General features: G+C 38.0%; 1 protein-coding gene across 5 annotated transcripts in view; it reads left to right on the top strand.

The window, feature by feature from the left end:
• Positions 1-23,286, top strand: part of adgrb3 (adhesion G protein-coupled receptor B3) — a 201,510-nt gene that overhangs the window by 81,654 nt on the left and 96,570 nt on the right. For 3 of the 5 annotated variants that reach the window (XM_056254889.1, XM_056254888.1, XM_056254887.1), the window contains 4 exons: positions 7,234-7,344; positions 10,497-10,658; positions 13,883-14,047; positions 17,430-17,594. In XM_056254889.1, the coding sequence (XP_056110864.1) occupies positions 7,234-7,344; positions 10,497-10,658; positions 13,883-14,047; positions 17,430-17,594 (603 nt within the window). The remainder of the gene's footprint in view (positions 1-7,233; positions 7,345-10,496; positions 10,659-13,882; positions 14,048-17,429; positions 17,595-23,286) is intronic. The other 2 variants (XM_056254890.1, XM_056254891.1) reach the window with 2 other exon arrangements.

Raw genomic sequence — 23,286 nt, 5'->3', positions numbered from 1 at the left:
TGCCATCATGTCAATATGGACCAAACTCCCTGAGGAATGCTTCCAGCACCTTGTTGAATCTATGCCACGAAGAATTGAGGCAGTTCTGAAGGCAAAAGGGGGTCCAACCCGTTACTAGCATGGGGTACCTAATAAAGTGGCCGGTGAGTGTATATATCTGTCACAGCGCTAGAGATTCCAATTGTTTTGGTTTTTAATTTCTTCAGACAAATAAAAGCTGGAGCAAATGAGTACAGGAGGCTCAGAGCAAAGTTTGATATCTCTCACTTTTTATATATATTTTAGCATCAAATTTGCTCTCAATTTAATCTCATTATCTCATTGTTGCCTAGAAGAAACAATTAACATAATCAAGATTTTTTTATTTTATTTTTTCATGGAAAATTTTGCACTTATTTCTCTCACCCAATGGTGCAAATGAATTGCGCTGTGTTTGTTTCGTGAATTTTGACATCTAATCTGCGGCTGAATTCTTCTCCCAGAAAATCAACATAACAGCTGTGAGGTAAAATCATAATTGTAAAAAGGACACAGAGCTGCAGAGTCCAAGAACAAATTCAGAGTTCTGTGTTGCTGTCAATTGTATTATGCATAAATTTGTCTAGTACAAGAACAAGTCATGTAGCCACGTCTGCGCTGTCACTGTTTGTAACTGTAACCATATTGTCAGTAAATATTTTATACAATAATGGACTTCATTGAATTTCACGAGGCCCTGTTTATGCCTCTGGTCTGTTGTTTAGCACCTCTCGCCCTAGGAAAACCACTCGCAGTGCGTATTCAGAATAGCAAGAGCTTTCGGTGTTTTGCAAGATTACAGAGGGCAGAAGCAACCTTTTAAAACATCCAAACGATTCTCTCCTCTCCCTGGATCATTATCTTGTGTGAACATTCATCACTTCCCTCATTTTATGCAGGATTTCAACATCATCATAATTTAAAAGGCTCTCTGTGCTTTGAATATGTATGTTTCTCCTTCATGTATGACACTGGGAATGGATCTCAAGGCCTTTATGCATGTATCTTTTTTAATGTTTTTGTGCTCTCTTCTCTGGAAGCTTGTTTCTGACACAGAATAAAAAGGGCAATTCTGACGAGTTTATATCTCGCAATTCATTCTTTTTTTTAAAGAATTGTTAAATATATAACAATTGTGAGTTATAATGTCCGAATTGTGAGATATAAACGCGCAAATTGTGAGTTTATATCTCACAATTCTGACTTTATAACTCGCAATTGCTAGTTTATATCCTCACAATTCTCTCTTGATAACATGCAATTCCGAGTATACTGTATAACTCAGAATTCTGACTTTATAACTTGCAATTCTGTTTATAACTCAAAATTCTGACTTTATAACTTGCAGTTGCGAGTTAATTTCTCACAATTCTGACTTTACAACTTGCAGTTGCGAGTTAATATCTCAGAATTCGGACTTAATTCCATTTTATAACTCAGAATTCGGACTTTAAAACTCGCAATTCTGACTTTATAACTTGCAATTCCCAATTGCTAGTTTATATCCCACAATATTGACTTTATAATTCGAAATTCTGAGAAAAGTCTGAATTTACTGAAAAAAGTCGCAATTACCTCTTTTTTTTTTTTTTGTGGAGGAAACCAGCTTTCATACTCTTCTCTCTACTCCTTTCATCCACTTCCTCTCATTCTGGGTGTTTGGACAGAACAGCATCTCTTTTTTTTTTTTGTTAGAACAAGCCCACATGTGATTTAGCTGCTCTTTAGCCACGGCACAGAACGCGAGCTGGAGTCTGAATCTCGCGGGGTGAATCCTTTAGACAGCATTTCCCCTATTTTTATAAGTTATTGTCAGAGTGAAGAGCAGGGCCATCCATTCCCATCTAGCGTGGGTAGAGAGCCAGCACATAGATAGCTGTCTGCTCGGACTGTAATATAGATAGCTTGGACGCAATCTATCATGGGTAGCTTTGGAGGACTGCACAAAATTCTTGCTGTTCCAGCATCAGAAGCTGAACATTTGGGCTGAGCTTCGTGCCTCTGGTTCATGTTTGATCACCACAGCTGCTGTGGGCCACTGACTTTGTTCTGACGGCACCCGTACCGAACCTCCCATGGAACAGAGGATAGCGATAGTGATAGCTGAGTTTTCTTGAACCATAAATCAAGCGAGAACTGTTTCTTTTCTTTTTCTTTTGTGGCCCTGCATCCTCTCACAGGATGTTTTCTCTTTGTAGTTCAAGACCTCAAGAGCTTTGCACTACTGTATATCATTGACATAAGGTCGCACCATACAAGCATAAAAATAAATAAAGAGCCATGCTATATTCACCGTGCTAAGGGTGTAATAGACTTTCATGTCTCAAGGTAGATTTATACGAAGGCCACATTAAAATTGTCTTGGACATTTGCCTTTATTTATTTCTGCTACTTTTCAGATCGTTTTACCCCTGATTTCCAATTTTGTTTTTAAATATTGCAATATACCGATTAAAAGGTAAAGGTTTGTAAGATTTTTGAAAATGTTTTTGAAAGAAGTATCTTTTGCTCACCAAGGCTGTATTTATACAGCAAAAACTGTAATATTGTGAAATAATATTACAATTTAAAATAACTGTTTTCTAAGTTAATACAATTTAAAATGTATTTTTTTCCTGTGATGTCAAAGCTGAATTTTCAGCATCATTACTCCAGCCTTTAGTATCACATGATCCTTCAGAAATCCTATATATTGGAACAAGGATAAGACAATAATTATTATTATAAATAAAGTATTATAATTATTTTATTATTTTAAAAGTAGAATAATCTGCACAAGCCAAACATATTAAAAAAGCCCTATGTTGGGGATATTATCAATAATTACCTGTCCCTTCTCAATCCATACAGTATACAGTATATACTGTATGGATTGAGAAGGCACAGACAAATGTTATACATAAAGTTATGCTTGGTTACCAAGGAGACAGCAGTGTCAGTGAAGAACATCTTGAGATTAAATATGATAAATGTGAGGTGTGAAGACAACAAAGGAAAAACAAGCTAAATATCACTTGTGAACAGAATATTTTTTACAATGTCATTTTTAATCGAGCTGTAATTTTGACAAACTGCAAAAGTGTGAATTTTTTTATAATTTTTTTATGACACAATAGACCATTAGCTATGAAATCTATCTTGGCAAGACAAAAATGTCATTTCCACCACAAAATGAATGGTGACTTTGTGGAAAGGAAAAAGACAGAGCTCTTCTCTGACACGTATTTGTCTTCTGTTAGTACACAAGGTTAGTGAGAATGTGAAAAGTATGTTTTTAGGGAGTCATTTTCACAGGCTCGAAATTCCCCACTGTTGAAGAAACCCTTGCACGCTATGTGTAGTGAACAGTTCTGGAACAGATGGACTGTCTCAGAGCAAAAGTCTCATCATGTTTCATCACATTGTCCAAAGAGCTCTGTATTTTAGAGTACTCTTCACTCTTCAAACATCACAGCTGCCTTGATCACAGCTTTCACCAGCACCTCTTGTGGACGTGTTTGATGAGCCGGCTGACGTTTGTGGGTCGAGCTCCGTGATTTCCTCCCCTGACCTCAGCTGGGCTCACGATAAACTCACAAACGGATCTGTATTACAAACCTTTTTAATCTTTCAAATGTATGCTAAAGCTCATGGATGATGCATAAAGACACGTGTCCCTGTGTAGACGGTCTGGAAAAGTCAATCAAAATTCGACATTTTAATATAACAGCTCTCAATGCTTTTACTTGTTTGTGCATGCGATTTAAATTTGAGGGAAAGAGTGTTCAAATTAAATAACAACCTCTATTAAAATAGTTCTAATCATCCATGTAAGTGGTATTTGCTATATGTGAATGACTATTCGCATCATTTCGCTTATGTCTGTTTACTGATGGAAAGCAAAATACCATGAATCCCACACTGATGCATCCCTATTTGAATAGTTATTTTTGATTTTTAAAAATGTTCTCCCCCTCTCTTTCTCTGACTCACTGTTGCTGTGGAAACATGCTGTTACAGAAGTGATGCTAAAGGATTCATTAGGTCTGCAGAGAGTTTGTGATTATTCTATTGAACAATTGAGACTCAATCAGTGTAGCCTGATATAGTTTACTGTCTCTAATGGCAACGTCTCTCTCTGACAGCATAGACGTGTTCTCTCCGATACCGAAGTATATTGCCTGTTTCCCTAAAGATATTTTGTCATCTCTGCTGAAAAGGGCAGTATAAACCAGCTTGAATTCCTTGTGGTTAGTTCTGTGCCGATACTGCTCGAGTTGGTTAACTTAACTTGTGGAAGTTACTGTAAGCTAATTAACATACATAATGGGGGAACCAGCAACCCCACGATATATGCTAGTGACCATACGGGTCTTTTCAGCTGAGAAAATGATGATTACAGCTTTTTGTGCTCAAAGGTACAAAGGTATCTTCCTGGTGTTAAAGGGACAGTTCACTCAAAAATTAAATCATTTAATCACCCTCATGTTGTTCCAAACCTGTATGACTTTCTTTCTTACATGAATCACAAAAGAGGATAAAAAATAATTTTGGAACCCATTGATTTTCATTGTATGGCCAAAAATAAATAAATAAAAATAAAACCCTGAGATGTATTTAAAAGAATATAATTTAATCAAATTTAAAATTGTAATATTACCGCAAAATTATTTCAATGCTACTTGCATTATTAAGCATTGAAATAGCCTTTATTTATTTGTGCATGTGATTCAAAATCTAGTGAAAGAGTGTTAAAGTCCCCCTGTGGTGAAAATCAAGCTTTTGATGTTGTTTATATGTCTATGTGGTGTTTTTAATATGCTTTAAGACAAACCTTGTGCAAATTCATCAGTCAACACCATTGCTGTTTATTTTCTCCTTAAAACTGCAGTGAACCAAAGACAGTCTAATAAACGCGGTTTGAAATCGCTGGTGTTTCTGACGTCACAAACTACCTTGTAACCAATCGCGTCAAGGAGTGGATCTCCGAGCTGGTGTGAGTGAGTGGAGGCGGGGCTAATTTGCATTTTCATAGAACCGCGTATACTACATGAGGCAAGGGTGTAGAGTTACATTCAAGCTACATTCTAGAGAGCATTTGATTGGACAGCAAATCTGATGAGAAGCTGAAGTGCAGAGTGATGTCATCAAAATCATTCATCCATATTAGAGGAAGTGAGAGACTACGTTTTTGAATGCTTATCTTCTAAATGTGGATTTTGGAGCACACTAGCTTATAGATATAACATATTCATACTAAAATCATTGGAACTTTAATTTGTATGCTTACTTGTTTGTTAATTAACTCATTTCTAGACAAAATAATGATTGAGAAACTAATATGAGATCAGTATGATAAAGTAAAGGAATACTTCACCCATAAATGAAAATGCGCAATGACATCAATTTTTCATGACCCTGTGTTAAAGGTATTATATTTGTTTAGAGAGCTAGGAGAGGTTATGATTTGCAGTGAGCAATGTCTCAAATTACAGTCTGAGCTTCACACAAAGCTATCAAAACACTTCAGAAGACTTAGAATATATAGCTACTTTTATGCTGCTTTTTTTCTTTCTTTCATTTTAGAGCTTTACAGCACTCGTAATTATATGGCTAAAAGCAGAAATGCTGGTATTATTCCAAAACATTTTCACCTTTTCTGTTCCACAGAAGAAGAAAAGTCATATGGGTTTGGAACTACATGATTTAAAAAATGATTTCAGAACATTACTTCTTTTACAATCGCTTGGAACTTCCATGCCAGGGCTGAAGTTGAGCATTTAGATAATTCCTTATTTATCATCCCTACACAGAGTCGCACTTGTAACATCTTCAAATGCGGTTCCAGTGTGGCATTGTGTCAGAGAAATAAAAAAACATATTGCTTGAGGACAAGCCCTTGCCACCCACACTAACAATGTTTTTGTGACTTATGTTGTAGTGTGACATTGCTGTAATTTATACAGTAGTACTGTGGGCATGGACAGTGCTTTGAATGTGTGGGTTTTTTTCCCCTTTCTTTTAAGTTGTACTATAGAATGCAAAAAGGGAGCGGGGAAATGCTCTAGGCCCACCTGGGTCAAGGGCAGAGCCATAAACATATGTATGAACAAATATGGCTCTTGCAGCCACAGGCCTGAATTCTTCCATAACTGCGTTATATAGTCAGTGTAGCTCTTAAAACACACAGCCAGTGACCGTTCACCTCAGACCTTTGCTTCTCACTGTTGTAACATCAGGGTTTCTCTTCTTAGGGTGAATTAGAAGTTGTGCTGTCTTTTTGTCCACTCACATGAATCAAGTAATTCCCAATTAGCAATGGAAGCATGGCTGTGTCTTATTGCTTGTACTATGAAACATGTATTGAAAACAAGACTGCAACTAAACGTAAAAGCAAATGTTTTATACATGGATTGAGATAAGCTAAAATAGTTTCAAAAAGCAACTGGGGTAATGATTAGGCTCACGGTGAGGCTTTTCGAATCAGGACACTTTGTTTGTTTCTGACGAAGCACTTTAAATGAACTAATTGATTATGATAAGAACAAAGACAAATTAACAATATTGTTGTGCCGAAGAGTAATTAATCCAAAACCAGCTCAGCATACAATTGCAAGATAATTCATCTTTTTGATATTCTGCAAGATGTATCAGCACATAATTCCTTTACTAATTCTGGTTCTTAACTAACTAATTATTCCAAAAGCCTGGATCTGTTGCAGGCACTGTGGATCAATCTAGCATGTCCATGACACCCCCCCCTTCCCTCGCCACCCCCCTTCCTTCCTCTGTGGCTTTCCAATGGCTTACACATTTTCCTTTCTCTTTTTGTTTTATCCTTTCTTTTTTGTTTGTTTTCGGGAAAGGTTGTGGGAGGGGAGGAGGTTTAATTCAACGTCTTGTTAAAAATCCAATGTAAGTTGATTTTGCATGTGTTTCTCTGTGTCATAGCTGTGCTTCTAAGCTCAATTAATACTCCCAGCTCACCACTGATAAACCGTTCTGTGCACTGTTCTCTGCTTTCCTCGAAAGGCTAAAGATAAACGACAAGAATGACGAGTTAAATAAAGTTGTCCATGTGTGATATATACTTTTATTTTGTTTTAAAGCCATGTACTTGCGAGCCACCTCTACGTTCCAGAACTGTGACAAGCTCTTTTTTTCCCCCTTTTCTCTGTCTCTTTCTGAAGATTTGTACCAAAGCCTAGTTTTCATGAACCTCTATTCTGTCCCTAGAATATGGAATGATCGGAGAACATACTGTAAAAAGTCAGCGGCCAAGATCAGTACATGACACAAAGGGCCTACAGGAGCGAGATGAATCTGCTAAATTTATGGCACAAACTGGTAATACAATAGTTATGCTTCTTTCCTTTCCTATGTAAACTAAACTTAATTTTCATCTTAAGTCACTTGCATGCTATCTTCTGTACTGCACCTTTAAGTGACAATGTTTATTTATCATATTTATTTTCTGTCCCTCTTCCACGTTGAGAAAAACAGAATTGGCCATTTTTGCATACTGACGAAGATGCCCAATTGGAATTTCTGGTTTCTATTTGTTTTGACAGTTTTTATGACTTTAACCACTAAAATCAGTAAAAATAATCCAGACTTGTTTAAACAGAGATTAATTAAATGATGGTTAACATTTAACAGTAAGCAAATGTGGTTATACAGCTGTTTAGAGCCGACATAACCCTTATATATCACCTTTTAAAGTGCCAAAGAAAACAAACAATACTTGTAGAAACTTGAAAATGTTTCTCTTTCTTTCCTTTGCTTTAATTTCCCTGATTTTCATTGAATTTGTTTTCCTGCATGTTCCCTAGACGATAATGGGGAGGGACGTTAAGCAGCCATCTTATTTTGTTTTGCACCTTTTTGTATATTTGTGACATTTGTGTAGCACTTAATATCATTTAAGTTGCAAATCATTGTGCATACTTAACCTTAACAACCTTGTTTCCATTCCAATCCAGTCTTTTCACGTGTTTTGTTGATTTATTTCCATTTATAAATGAAAATCTGAACAGAATGCCATTCATCCTACATTTGGTTTCTCATTTTCAGATTGTCTGAGTTGTTGTACCACTTCATCCAGAGTTGATCCACCTCTCAATCTAATCTAATCTCTGAGAATGGCAGAGGAAATTGCTCATATGCGCCCAAGGGCATGCCAGGAGATTCTCTGGAAGTTAGAACAAACAAACCAATCTTGAGTGTACTAGCAACTAAAAAATAAGTTGCATACATTTTGAGCATATGATCTCAAATTCTTTATGGTCAATATGCTTATTAGACTTTAACTGTTCATCGTTTCTCAAACCAATAAAATAGTTTATTGTATCCATTATTTGCTGGGCAAAATTAAAACGTTAAATGTTTAAGTTCAACATTTTCCTTCTCATGCAATCCCTTTATTCAGCATTACATGGCAATTAAATCATTATCTTGTGGATATTGATAACTTGTGCTTTTAGAGAGACAATTTTCTTGCTTATTAAATGTTTGGCAGTGTCAAAATTTCTCTGGAAATCAAATGTCTTATTGGTGTTTGGTCTGGCCATGCAATTGCTCATTGGGAATTACAGCCGATCCAGAGTGCAGTATTTAGTGAACACATATAAAGCGCAAAGCTAATCTCTATGTGTTTGCCAGCTTTTAAACCAACAATTATGTAAACTTTATTTCGCAATCATGCATTAACGCCAGCAAACAATGCCAATGATTGAATTGACATTACAGTTGATAAATCGTAATGTTTCCCAGCTCAGGACCGTAATCAAACGGAACTTCTAACAGCCTTGATTGTTTGGATTCGACATGGAAAGTTCTTCCATCAAGTGAATCTCAAATGTGACCAACGCTACTGAAAATTGCTGTGATCTGCTGAATATGCTGGGGGAAATGAACCCCGTACCCTTCTTTCTCGACAATCTCCAATTCTAATTGATTTCGCTTCAAAGAGACAAGAAGCTTTAGCAAAAAATCCAGAAGATCTGAGATCTAAAAAAAAGTGAAGACTGAGGGCCAGAGGTCTGTTCTTCTGTGCAACCGTAGTTAGTGGGAAACTAACTCTCATCAAAGATCATTCTCTAACTTTTAGAAGCCATGTTGCATGCATTCTGCATAGTTTATCATATTTTATATATTTCATCTATTAGTTTCGTTTGCCTTTTTCCTTTCAGTTTACTTCATCTAATTGATTGCATGCATGATTTTAAAATATAAATGACGTTAGTATTTTTCTGGATGCTAATATAGTAAAAGCTCCTATTATGATATTTATTTTGTGGCCACACGGTAAATTCAATATGATCCTGCTTTGAATATGCATAGATGTATCAGTTAATCATAAATGCTTTCAATTAGGATTTTAAAGGTTTTGTCATTGTCAACTGTCAATGTAATATTTGAATATATTTGTAAATTGTATTATGTTTAATGCCATTATCATAAATGGGCCATTCTTATAACCACCAGGACAAGTTTGCTCATTTGTGCTCCTGGAAATCTTCCTTCATGCAGAGTTTAGCTGTGTCCGAAACCAAAGGCAGATGTCTTGCTTCCCGGTCAGTCAATGATTTAACAGACTGAATGAAGGTTTAGGACTGAGCCGTAATGCCATGTCTAATGATCTAGAACAAATTCAAGTGAGCTTAGAGATAACCTAATGAATATTTAATGCTCATTTCTGAAAGTTTAAACTATATCATAAGTTATAAATTATATTTATGAGCTAAATTTCAATTGCTCCGTCAGACACCATTTGTATTCTATTAACCAACCGCACACAGAGGATTGTGAGAAATAATTAAAGAGATAGTTCTCCCAAAAAGTCATCATTTATTACCTTCGTGTCATTCCAAACCTGAATGACTTTCTTCTACGGAACACAAAAGAAGAAATGTTGAGAAATGTCTGTTTTTGTCCATACAGTGAAAGTCATTTTCATTTAATGGACTGAAACATTCTTCAAAATACAAGAAAACCATACAAGTTTGGAATGAAACAAGGGTGTGTAAAAAAGGATGACAGAATTGATTTTTTGGGGTGACCTATCAATCCCTTTAAGATCATGCCATCTCTAGTCAAAATAAGACCAGATGTAGTTTTCTTAGCAATTTTCCGGTTTTGGACACAGCCTAGTTGTAAATCTAATCAAACACACCCTGAGCAACTTATCGAGGTCTTCAGGGATCTAAATAGATATGTGTGTTTGAGCTAAACTCTGCAGAAAAGTAGATCTCTAGTAGCAAAAGATCTCTTCTCCGGAACAACTAAGCCCTGAAAGTCATTCAGGCAGGATCATATCCAATATAGAGAAATGATGCTCCTTTTGAGCTCATTCCACTTTCCCTTAGAGCCTTTAAGATTTACTGTGGCTTCTTAGTGTGTATCTTAGTGAGGCCCCTCCTGCTCCTACTGGCTCCACCCCCTCAGGGTGTCACATGACCATTTTACTGCTTTTAACTGGTGTCACCCTTCTCCTACAGGTGACCCTGGTGCTGAGGAGTGGTCCCAGTGGAGCTCTTGCTCAGTTACATGCGGTCAAGGGTCGCAGGTGCGAACAAGAACATGTGTCTCACCTTACGGATCACACTGCAGCGGCCCTTTAAGAGAATCCAGGGTGTGCAATAACACTGCCCCCTGCCCAGGTAGTGCTAGCCACAGACACTGGACTGTCCTTCAGAATCTATATCTTTCATCTTCAGGGCGGAAAATTGCTGTCATTTTTTTTATTTATTCAATTATTTGCTGTCATTGCTTCATGGTATGTTTTATGTCCAATGTATTATTCTTATTTTCATAATTAGTAGGTATTTTTCTTTGTGTCTGCTATGATTTTTTTTTTTTCACTTGTGTTTTCAATAATTCATCTTGCCCTTTGTTTTGTTTTGTTTTATGTTGCTTTATCAAATTTCTCATTCATTTGTCACTCTTTTCATGTTTCTCTTCTCATTGTATGACTTAGCCAAGCTTTTTATATAATTCCAGCACCAACCTTGTTCAAACACAAAGTGAAACTTGTCAGAAGAGTGTTTTGTTTGTTGGTGCATGCAGATGAAAAATGTCGAAGAAAGAGGGAAAGGACTAATCTATCCCCCTGTGGCCAGAAAAAGCGTTTTGAATTACCCTCTTGTTTAAACTCTTTAATTACTGGAAGTATCGACCTTTAATTTATCATTTTCGGAGGTGCTATCTTAATGGAGTTAGGCTCAACGATACTACAGCGCCATTGAACAGGCTGTCAGCAGCTAACTGGATTTTTATTTAGAGTAAAAGTGCGTGAAAAGATGCTTGGTTTTTTTCCCCCCCTTCATCACAAGCTCTGAAAATGCAGTTCAGCTCTTTTAGGACTTTTGGTATTGATAAATTAATGCTGTTTACACGTTACCTCAGCAGCATTGAACTTATGTCACAAGCTAACTGGATTTTTATTTTAAGTAAAAGGGCATGAAAAGAGACTTGTTTTGTTTACACCATTAGCTATCAAAATGGCAATTCAGCTCTTTTAATGCTTTTTATTTGGCCAAATCAATGTGGTTTACACAGTATTATTGTTATGCAGCTTTAACCCTTAACTCTACGTTGTGAGGACCAAATGTCCCCAAAATGATTTTTTTTTATCCTTTGAATTTTTTGATTTTTGAAAATGTAAAAATGCAGACAGTTTTCTATGGTGGTTGTGTTAGGGGATAGAATATACAGTTTGTACAAAATCATTATGTCCCCATAAAACATGCAAACCCAACATTTGTGTGTGTGCGTGCGTGTGGGAATTGTTACTGATAGTGAAATCATCTTCAGCTTTGATAATTTGGTTTTTAAGATAAACAGCAATATTTGACCATAGTATATGAAATTTCACTTTATGCTCACGGTCAAGGGGAGGATTTATAAATGCTGCTAATTAACTTTCCTGCACATAAATGTAAGCATCATTAATGGAGCTGCCTCGCATGCAAGATTAAAGATAATTCTCACACTTGCTGTTGAGTGCAGAATTTCTCAAAGCATCTACATTTTTTTTAAAACATCTCAGATAAGTCTGGTGTTGGAAAAGGCTCGAAGGCACATATAAAAGACATAAGGCCTTTATATTGGAAATAAGACCAACATGTCTCTTGAATGCTCAAATAAATTCATTTATTCTCCCTTTGGAATAGCTTGGACAGCAGCCTAATTGAGCACATCATTGCTCTTCTTTTGAGGTCAACCCTTTTTTCGCCTCATACTGTGTTATGCGGCAAAATAAAAGCATGTTTGCAATAAGTTATGCTCTAGCACACGATACTTTCATACTACAGTATGTGCTTCATAGTTTGAGAAAGTTCATATAGTTGGCCATATATAGAAACTCAATCCGAGTTCCCCTCTGGACATCCTTTGACACAAATCAAACAGTGCATTGGTTCTTTGAGATGTCAAAAGTTTTCTGTTATATTGTTGAAGACAAATGTCATGTTTTATTCTAGTCCAGTGGTTCTCACCTGGTTTTTGCTTCAGAACCTTGATTTTACATTGAACATCAAGTGGTGACATAACAGACATAAAACTGAACAAAATGTCCTTAAAAAAAACATTTGTATATATTAATATATAACAACTTATATAGGATATGTAGGAAAATTGGCTACATTTAATCTTAAGTTTTGTTTTTATTTTTCAATGATAAGAGGATGTCAGATAAGTTAATAACTTACACTATGGGTCTGTAAGATTTTTTAACGTATTGAAAGATGTCTCTTATCCTCAGCAAGGCTGTATTTCATTCTAATATGCTGATTTGGTCCTCATATAACATATCGTCGTATTATCAATTTTAAAAAGAAAGTTAGAATGTTCAAAAGAACAGCATTTATTTCAAATGGATTTTTTTTTGTAACAATGTAAAATCTTTTACTGTCACTTTTGGTCGTCAAATAAAAATCTTTTCAACGGTAGTGTAGCAAGCTTCAAGATAGTTTGCATAGAAATAATTTTGAATTGGACAGACTTTATAGACAACAAACATACTTTTTTTATAAGCCTATTTATTTTGCTGTTCCAACTATGCACAATTTAAGGGATAGTTAGGGCCCGAGCACCAATGGTGTGAGGACCCTATTGGAATGGCTGCATTTATTATTGCATTTTATAATTCTATTATTTGCTTTCATTTAACCTTTTCTGTTTCACAACCCATCCGTTTAAAACAACTTGTTGAGTCCATCTGTATACCTTTAAATACAAGTCAAAAGAACAACATCACCAAACTCCTTATAGATGGCAGCCCAACAGCAAATAAATAAAAATGGTTCTGTTAATGGCAAAGTCATTGAGCTGGTTTTCGTGAAGGCCGGCTTTCCATGAGTGCTTCAACGAGAGTTTGTTTTTAATTAATGCTCTTTGAGTGGGACTGGAGTTTTCATTATACAGTAAGAGCATTAGAGAGGGGGATTTGACGTTTGGAGGGGAAACGGTGCCCAGCGGTCTTGACACTGATGACTGGATTAAGCCCCAGTAAGTGCACGAGCAGAACGCACACCTGGGACTTTGATAAGTACGCTAAGAGAACTGAGACGAATGCAGCACGGCTGCGGCAGCCCTCCCGGCGCGTCTTTCATCACGCAAAAGACAAAAGAATGTCATCAGCCATGGTGCTCGGGATGGGGGTAGAGTGGTTTGGGATTGGGAAAGGTAAATTGTAAAGAAACGGGGAAATGATGCAGTTGTTTTGATTCATTGCGGCTGTGTAACAGCTGTTGACAAACAGGCTCGCTGAGCAGCCGTAGAGTCGGTGCTGGAGGTGTTTCACTGCTGCATTTGAATGAGGCTGTGTGTGGGTGAGTGTGAGTGTGAGTGTGTGTGTGTCTTAACTCTTGTCCTCTGTTGGCAGTGCACGGTGTGTGGGAAGAGTGGTCTCCGTGGAGCCTCTGCTCTTTCACCTGTGGACGAGGTCATCGCACCCGCACTCGGATGTGCACCCCGCCCCAGCATGGAGGAAGAGCGTGCGATGGACCCGAGACCCAAAGCAAACTCTGCAACATTGCCCTCTGCCCAGGTCTGTCTGCTTTAGATGCACTGCCTTCTCCATTCTTCATGTCTTTACTTGCCTCTTCTTGCATCATCTTGTCTCATTCTGGCCCTGTGTACATCTGGTATTAAGATTCGTCTTTGTCGATCGGATCACAAGTGGACCCTAAATAGCTACAGGTGTAAACGGGGACTAAAATGTTTTGAGTTTGTCCACTTTCGACCACTTCCAGAGGGAGTCGAAAACGCATTTGACCGGATTGCTTTCACAGTGTAAATGCTCATATGGTTGAATGCATTCGAACAGCCACAATATACCACCTGCTCTCCACCTACTGACCTTAAACTTTGTCGGCTGACGACCCAAGTTTGGTTTGAAGATGAAAAATGTACCAAGCGCAATGTTCTCTCACCATTCCTGATTTCTAACATGTGTTTGGCGTGATCTTTCCGCTGTCAGTGCAGAAACGAAAGCTGCTGCTCTCTGTATGTTTCTCCGTTGTCTCCGGTCGCGTTCATACTGTATGCAAATAGTGTGATTTTAATTTCATCCATTAGATAGAAAGATCTGGAAAAAAGCCCATACATTTACCCACCCATAGCCCCTCCACTCAAAGAAATCAGGACAGACGTGGTCGAAAGTGGACAAAAGAGACAGATTGAAACACCTCCTCTCCTCTCCCTTCTCTTGTCTCATCTGTTCCCTTCCCTTCTACTTGTCCTTCATTTTCTTTCCTCACCTCACATCTTTTCTCTTTCTGTCTTATCTATCTCTTTTCTCACCTTGTTCATTCTCCTTTTGTCTTCTCTTCTTTTCTCCTCTCGACTCGCCCCTCTTATCATCTCTACTGAGTCATTCTCTCTATTTTCCGAATCTGATGCCTCAGTGTTCCCCTGAGCCTCTTGCTTTTCTAGCCGTTCTCTAACCGTAATCAATTTTGTTGTAAATTGAAGACCACTCCACTAATTTGGATGCGGTTGTGAGCCATCGTCCTCTGAGAATGATTTGGTGGAATTAGGCCTGACATGGAAGCCCCTCAATGTTTGATCCCGTCTATAAAGAATCAAAGCTCATCTCGCATAGAGGTGGCTCCTGGGAGTAAGCAGCAGCTGCCAGCGGTGGAACATTACAGGATCAATTACGGAATAGTTTATTACATGGGACAAAATGGATGCGCTCACAAGGCTTCTTGGCATGTGGAATGCAGCAACGTGTGGTATGCAGCAACGTGTGGCGTGCAATAAAACCCACAAGGCTGAGAGAAACACTGTTTCATGCTCACCCTAGAATAGAGCTGAAGAAAAATCACTTAAGCACAATCGCCTGTGAATGATAGCCTCTTTAAATATGCTGAGTTCTATTCACTGTAGATGGGTAAGTACTGTAACAGATTGTCCAATCTTGGTCAGCTTTGTTTGTCTCGTGCTTTAAAAGTCTCGTCCCATTCAGCAAAAAAAGAGGTAATTAGCCCCTCTTTACACCTCTGTGTTGTGTTTTGTAGCGTCAGCTCACCCGTAGCTTGTGCTGTTGCCAAATTCTGGCTTGCATATTTTGGTCTGAGGCTTTTAAAGTTGACCTCAGAGCTCACGTGTGAGGAAAAACTAATTTCTTCTAGATTGAGAGGAACGCATCACAAGACCAGAATATTCAGTATAAGAGTAGCTTTTACTGGGTCATGTTGGCTAGTTAGCAAGCTATCTAAGGCACTCAGGCAGTATTATTACCTCTTTCTCCGGGGCTAATGGGGTTATTCAGGCTGACAGTAGCCTCGATTCCAGATGTATGCTAGTTTCTCTCTCTCTCTCTCTCTCTCTCTCTCTCTCTCTCTCTCTCCTCTCTCTCTCTCTTCTCTCTCTCTCTCTCTCTCTCTCTCTCTCTCTCTCTCTCTCTCTCTCTCTCTCTCTCTCTCTCTCTCTCTCTCTCTCTCTCTCTCTCTCTCTCTCTCTCTCTCTCTCTCTCTCTCCCTCCCTCCCTCCCTCCCTCCCTCCCTCCTATATCATTTCTGCCCTGATCCTGATTACATTCTAATTGAAGCAATTATGTTCAAAAAATTGCACATTTTTTCAAAACAGCAAAAATCATATAAAAGTAAACAGTGAAATGTGTAATTTGTGTTCCAAACATAATTTCAAATATAACTAGATTATTTATATTATAAGATATACAACTAGATATTTATCTTATAGAGAAAACATGAATAGCTTAGATAAATTGTGCAAAAGCTTCCCACCATTGTTGTTTGTGGCCTTGGCTTGGGCATTGCTATGTGATTGCTAAAGCCTAGTTCACACTACATGATTTTAAGCCCGATTTGCAAATCGTTGACCTCGCCGACAGGTCAGGGTGTTATCGCGTGCAAATCGCGGGGGATTAGCGGGCGATGAACGCTCGCCAATCTGTTAGTATGAAAGAGCCAACAACGCTTCAAAGACGCTCGCAGACGCATCGCCGAGCCCAGAAAAATATCTAGCATGCTAGATATCCAGAGCTGTCGCACGACTCAAACTCACGTGATGTCATGAGCTACAGCCTATCAGAGCAAGGCATGTTCGCGTGTTGTGTTCTTCTTCGTCTTCTTCGCTGGGTATTGGCGCGCGTGCTGTTTCGCGTCATTTCCGGTTCGTTTTATCGCGTGATTTTTCGTGACAAAACGTGGTTTGTAGACAAGATAGAATCGTTGGGTGACAGAGTTGTTGTCAACTCGTGTAGTGCGTTACCTCCTGTTGCGGATCAATCACGTTGTGTCGTGTGGTGTGAACTAGCTCAACAACTTGAACACTCCTGATTTCACAGAGAGCAAGTCATGTAGTGTGAACCGCACAGTTTAGCCCGACGTCTTAAAACCATGTAGTGTGAACTAGGCTTACGGTGTTTATTCTGAGTTGGTGTGTGTCAAAAAAAGTCCCTCTATGGGTTTTGTTTTGCCCGTTGTCCAAAATCATAAGTACCATTGCATAGAAAAGTAATTGCACCCCTCTCTTTGACTTTTTGAAATGCAATACTAACATACTCAAGAAAACAGCACTAATGTTTTCAAGCAATTTGTGGACAGGGCAGAAGCTTTCATTCAAAGCCACTTGCATTGCATGGTATAGATTTTATTAGTCGATGCATTCCCTGGGAATCAAACCCATGACCTCAGTGTTGCAAGCATATAGTGTTATGTCGTGCCCAGTAGAACCCGGCAAACAGATTGCAGTTCCATTTGGCACCACTAGTGGCACCGAAATTACACACTTCACCTTATTTTAGGACATAAATGTGGCAGGTTATTTCGGCTTAGTCAGAAGATGCTGAACTTAAATGTTCCAAAGCAAGCTTAAATAAACTTACTTCTCTCTTCTCTCTGCCATATTTTCTCTTCTCTGTTTGGGATGCTGTTTTTTGCGATCTGCATGGGCGCCCACAGTGGACGGACAGTGGCAGGAGTGGAGTGCATGGAGCGATTGCTCAGTGACCTGTGCCAACGGGACGCAGCAGAGGAAGAGGCAGTGCTCAGCGGCTGCTCATGGGGGATCTGAGTGCAGAGGACATTGGGCGGAGAGCAGAGAATGCTCCAATCCTGAGTGTACAGGTACGACTGAGGTTTCTTCTTAATTTTCATTCATTCAAAGGGAAATCTATGTTCTTTCAGTATCCAATGCAAGGTCTTTTAGGAGTAGGGCTGTTTTAATGACTCCATGAAGTATCTGATGAACATCTTTATTATTGTTTATTGAAACAGGAAGTTGGATTGAGTCAAATCAAAGGACTTGTCGGTTCAATGCACAACCATGAGGATTGTATTTTATTTTTTTTTATATCATAAATACACATTTTGTTTTGAGTCACACCATTCAAAAGCATCAAAATGCATTTTAATTCAGAAATTGAAAACATGCTCATCACAGAAGATTCAAAGCATTGTAGTAATGATTTTTCCCCCAAATTAAAATATGTACAGTATACAAAATATGTACAGTATACATCAGTGAAAAGATTGGATTCCAAAAGATTGGAATATTTAATTTTTTTTATGTTTTTGAAAGAAGTATCTTATGCTCACACAAAACGATTTCTATTTCAAACAACTTTCTATTAATCAAATAATGTATCACGGTTATTAAGCAGCAAAACCCACTTTCAACATTATTAATAATTTCATAAGTAATCATATTTCAGTACCAACAATAATTTATAAGAATTGAGCTCCAAATCCACTAAATAGAATGATTTGATCATTTCCGAAGGATCATGTGACACTGAAGACTGGAGAAATGAGACTGAAAATCCAGCTTTGCCAACACAAGAATAAATTATATTTAAAAATATATTATTCAGATAGAAACCAGTTATTTTAAATAGTAATAATATTTCACAATATTTTTTTGTCAAATAAATGCAGCCTTGGTGAGCAGATTGAAGAGTCTTCTTTCAAATACATTTGAAACATTTTTCCCAAATTATTCCGAACCTTTGACAGGTAGTGTATGGAATTGCGTCATCAATATTTTTGTTTCATTTTACTGAAGAGAAAGATTGTACATTCTTAAAGGCACACTGTGGAACTTTTCAACCTTTATAATATATTACCAAAACCCATTGAGATGGTACATCGACTTACAATAGGTTGAATGACAGGTCTGCCGAAGCCTGAAGGTGTCTGTATCGCTTTTCCTAGCACTATGTAACTTCGGGTTTCGGGTAGGAACCCGAGCACAAAAAGAACTACAAAATTCGACCGCTTTACGGCATACGTCACTTCCCCCACCACCCCAACTTCCTCTAACGTGAGAGCTCAACTCGCGGATTGCCGGCGTCTGTATGTTGTCGTCATGGCTGAATCAACAGCTACTCGGAAGAAAGCGAAGAAAGCAAAGATTTTGTCAGAGGAGACCAAAAAAAGAAAAAGGGAGAGTTTAAAATAAACATCGGCATAAAAGTGTAGCCTATATATAATGTAATATTTACTGCGAATTCGTGTAACAAAACTGATATAAGTCACAACATACTGCCGTATACAAATGTAAATGTTTTTTTTTCCTTTCAGCTCATATATGTTTGTATTTGTGTAAAAGGAAAAACAAACTGAAGACTACAAATAACGGAAATATGTAGTGAGTTATATCAGTTTTGTTACACGATTTCCCGACTACTTGATTTCATCTCCAACCCATTGCAAAGAGATCCTGAAGACGTTAATTGTTTGCTTCAGGTGTGTTTGATTAGGGTTGGAGATGAACTGTGCAGGACAGACGATCGGCAGGAGCAGGATTGGGCAACCCTTGTCAATGCGACTTACCTGATCAGACATTGTTTTCTGCGTATGCTACTTTTATTCAATTTGTTTTCTTTATAGGATTTATATTATTAATCTTATATTTATATTATTATTTTGGTCAGTAGTGAATCGATTAACTTTCTCCAACATACAAATCAAATGCCGTCTGCACACACATAAAGACACGGGAGGTTGACCGGTTGACTGTTTGTTGACTTTTGCGACAATGCTGCGGCGCTTGTGGGCTCTAGGGGCACTAGACGTGAAAATTACAGGTCGAGCGCACCCTAGTGGCCAAAAATTCCACAGTGTGCCTTTAAATCAGTGTATTTCCTAAAATATGCTCTGTAATCTTAGTCAAGAATTTAAAAACCTTTATTTATATAGCGCTTTTTACAATACATATCGTATCAAAGCAGCTTCACAGTGATAAAATGAAAATAATACAACAAAGTTTGTTTCTAGAAGAAAATTGCGTCAATGTCCACCTTAAGTAAGCCAGATCAATAATATTGTTGAAAATTAAATGTCCCCAACTAAGCAAGCCAAAAGCCAAGGCAACAGTGGCAAGGAACCAAAACTCCATCAGGTGACAGAATGGAGAAAAAAACCTTGGGAGAAACCAGACTCAGTCGGAGGGCCAGTTCTCCTCTGGCCAACGAAGGAACAGTGTATGATTCGGGCAGCATTACAAGTCAGATTGGATCAGAACATTTAGAGTATTTATCCATTTCCATCCGGTAACACTTTGTTTTAAAAACATTGATGTTAGCTAACTATGACATCATTTCAACATTCGGAGACTGTTCTATGTCAGGCATTATCTTAAGTCTGTGTTGATAGACCGTGGGGGTGGGTCTCGCTTGAGAGCGCCCACACAGTGTGCCTGGCAGGTAGTTCTTTAAAACACACAGGGGCCCCTCAGCATGATGCTTGTAAGCTGGAAGACTCGTGCTCTATGTGCTTCATGATAACAGAGAGTCTCAGCGAGTTTGAAGCTGCTGACAGTGTGAGACGCGCTATGTTGTAGCATCAAAGCTAAAATGGAAGATTATTTATTTATCATGTGCATAACCACAGCATGGGATTGGTAAACTATTTTTATGTGTCATTAATATGTATTTTCCAGAGTTTATATATTAAATATATAAACTGCCGTTCAAAAGTTTGGGATCTGTACGATTTTTTTAATGTTTTTTAAAGTCTATAATGCAAGGCTGCATTTATTTGATTTAAAATAATAATAAAAACTGTAAAAAAATATATATATATATTTTTTTAAATAGAATCTTTCTTAACATTATTAAATGTTAAAGAAATGTAAAACTTTTCAACGGTAGTGTATAATGTTACAAAAGCTTTCTCTTTCAGATAAATGCTGTTCTTTTGAACTGTCTATTCATCATAGAATCCTGAAAAAATGTAAATAACTGTTTTAACATTGATAATAATACCGTTTTTTCTGAATTGCTAAAACATTCTCTGAACCAAATTCTCAATAGCCTAAACAAATTTGTCGAATAAATCACTTTTTTCGGTAAAACATTAAACAAGTTCAGGTAGTTGCAAATCTGTTTGCAAATCTCTTTTTGCAAAACTCTGAACACATTCTCACTCACTAAAACACATTTGGCACTGTGATGCACTTCTGTTTCAAAACAGGCAGGCAAACGTTAAACACAACTACAACACAGTTGCCATCGTTTACACACAATGACTCAAAATTGTTCACACTTATTTCTAATGATGTGACCAAACCAACTGTAAATACTACACGTCAGTTCAAAGTGCCAAAACTGACTCAAAATGTTGCACTGAATGTTGATTCCAACAATGGATGGAAACAAAATAAGAGGGACAGGAGGAAGAGAACGTGTTAGAGGTTGTGAACAAGGAGGATGAGGATGAGAAAGAGTAAGGTGTGCAGAATGTTGTCTTGTCAGGGCTGGATCTGGCTTTAGGGTTTTCCCCTTTGCCTGCAGAGATGGCAGTGTCTGTGATGTGAATAAAGTCCTCAGGCTGGAGTGGACCCAACATGAAGACATGATGCTGAAGCAGAATGATTCTCACACTGACCTTGCACAACTCTTTTGAGTGTACTGTAACGTGCTTTCATTGGAACTTTTGTACTGTAACCTTTTTGGATTTTGCAGTTGGGTCACTGTATTTTCACAGTATACAAGTGCTGAATATACAGACATTCGATATGCCTACTATACAATATTCAGTAAAATACTATACTTGCAGTACACACAGTATACAATTTATTCATCTTACTACTGTAAGTTGTCATTACGACGGTATGTTTTTTTTACGTAATTGCAAAATTGTTTACTTTGTTACAATATACTTAGTTTTTATAACTGCGTGCTTTGTGTTCTCCATTTTTTCAAATGAATGATCTGTAGTGTTTATAACATTGACTCACCGTGTGTATGATCTGAAAGCATTGTCTGACTTTGAGTACAGATAAAATGGTTTTGAGGCAATTGTTTGATTTTGCCAGAAGATTCAGAGGTTCTCTGAATGTGGTTTGAAAATGTGTTTAAGGTTTTGAGAAAGTGAGTGATGGATTCAAGAAATGTGTTCTTCTTGCAATTCAGAAAAACTGTAATAATAAACGTTTCTTGAGCAGCAAATCAGCAAATTAGAATGATTTCTGAAGGATCATGTGACACTAAAGACTGGAGTAATCATGCTGAAAATACAGCTTTGCATCACAGCAATACATTACATTTTAAAATACATTCAAATAGAAAACAGTTATTTTAAATTGTAATAATATTTCACAATTTACTGTTTTGTTTTTTGTTTTGTTTTTATCAAATAAATGCAGCCTTGGTGAGCATAAGACTCTTCTTTTAAAAACATAAAAAAATCTTACCGATCCCAAACCTTTGAATAGCAGTGTGTATACGTATATACAGTATATATATACACTCACCGGCCACTTTATTAGGTACACCTGTCCAACTGCTCGTTAACACTTAATTTCTAAGCAGCCAATCACATGGCGGCAACTCAGTGCATTTAGGCATGTAGACATGGTCAAGACAATCTCCTGCAGTTCAAACCAAGCATCAGTATGGGGAAGAAAGTTGATTTGAGTGACTTTGAACGTGGCATGATTGTTGGTGCCAGAAGGGCTGGTCTGAGTATTTCAGAAACTGCTAATCTACTGGGATTTTCACGCACAACCATCTCTAGGGTTTACAGAGAATGGTCCGAAAAAGAAAAAACATCCAGTGAGCGGCAGTTCTGTGGGCGGAAATGCCTTGTTGATGCCAGAGGTCAGAGGAGAATGGCCAGACTGGTTCGAGCTGATAGAAGGGCAACAGTGACTGAAATAACCACTCGTTACAACCGAGGTATGCAGCAAAGCATTTGTGAAGCCACAACACACACAACCTTGAGGCGGATGGGCTACAACAGCAGAAGACTCCACCGGGTACCACTCATCTCCACTACAAATAGGAAAAAGAGGCTACAATTTGCAAGAGCTCACCAAAATTGAACAGTTGAAGACTGGAAAAATGTTGCCTGGTCTGATGAGTCTCGATTTCTGTTGAGACATTCAGATGTTAGAGTCAGAATTTGGCGTAAACAGAATGAGAACATGGAACCATCATGCCTTGTTACCACTGTGCAGGCTGGTGGTGGTGGTGTAATGGTGTGGGGGATGTTTTCCTGGCACACTTTAGGCCCCTTAGTGCCAATTGGGCATCGTTTAAATGCCACGGCCTACCTGAGCATTGTTTCTGACCATGTCCATCCCTTTATGGCCACCATGTACCCATCCTCTGATGGCTACTTCCACCATGTCACAAAGCTCTAATCATTTCAAATTGGTTTCTTGAACATGACAATGAGTTCACTGTACTAAAATGGCCTCCACAGTCACCAGATCTCAACCCAATAGAGCATCTTTGGGATGTGGTGGAACAGGAGATTCGCATCATGGATGTGCAGCCGACAAATCTGCGGCAACTGTGTGATGCCATCATGT

This window comes from Rhinichthys klamathensis, unplaced genomic scaffold (assembly GCF_029890125.1).
Source record: "Rhinichthys klamathensis goyatoka isolate OS25496 unplaced genomic scaffold, OSU_Roscu_1.1 h1tg000115l_1, whole genome shotgun sequence".
Taxonomy (NCBI): domain Eukaryota; kingdom Metazoa; phylum Chordata; class Actinopteri; order Cypriniformes; family Leuciscidae; genus Rhinichthys; species Rhinichthys klamathensis.
The sequence above is the reverse complement of the archived record's forward strand: the minus strand, read 5'-3'. Positions and strand labels throughout refer to the sequence as shown.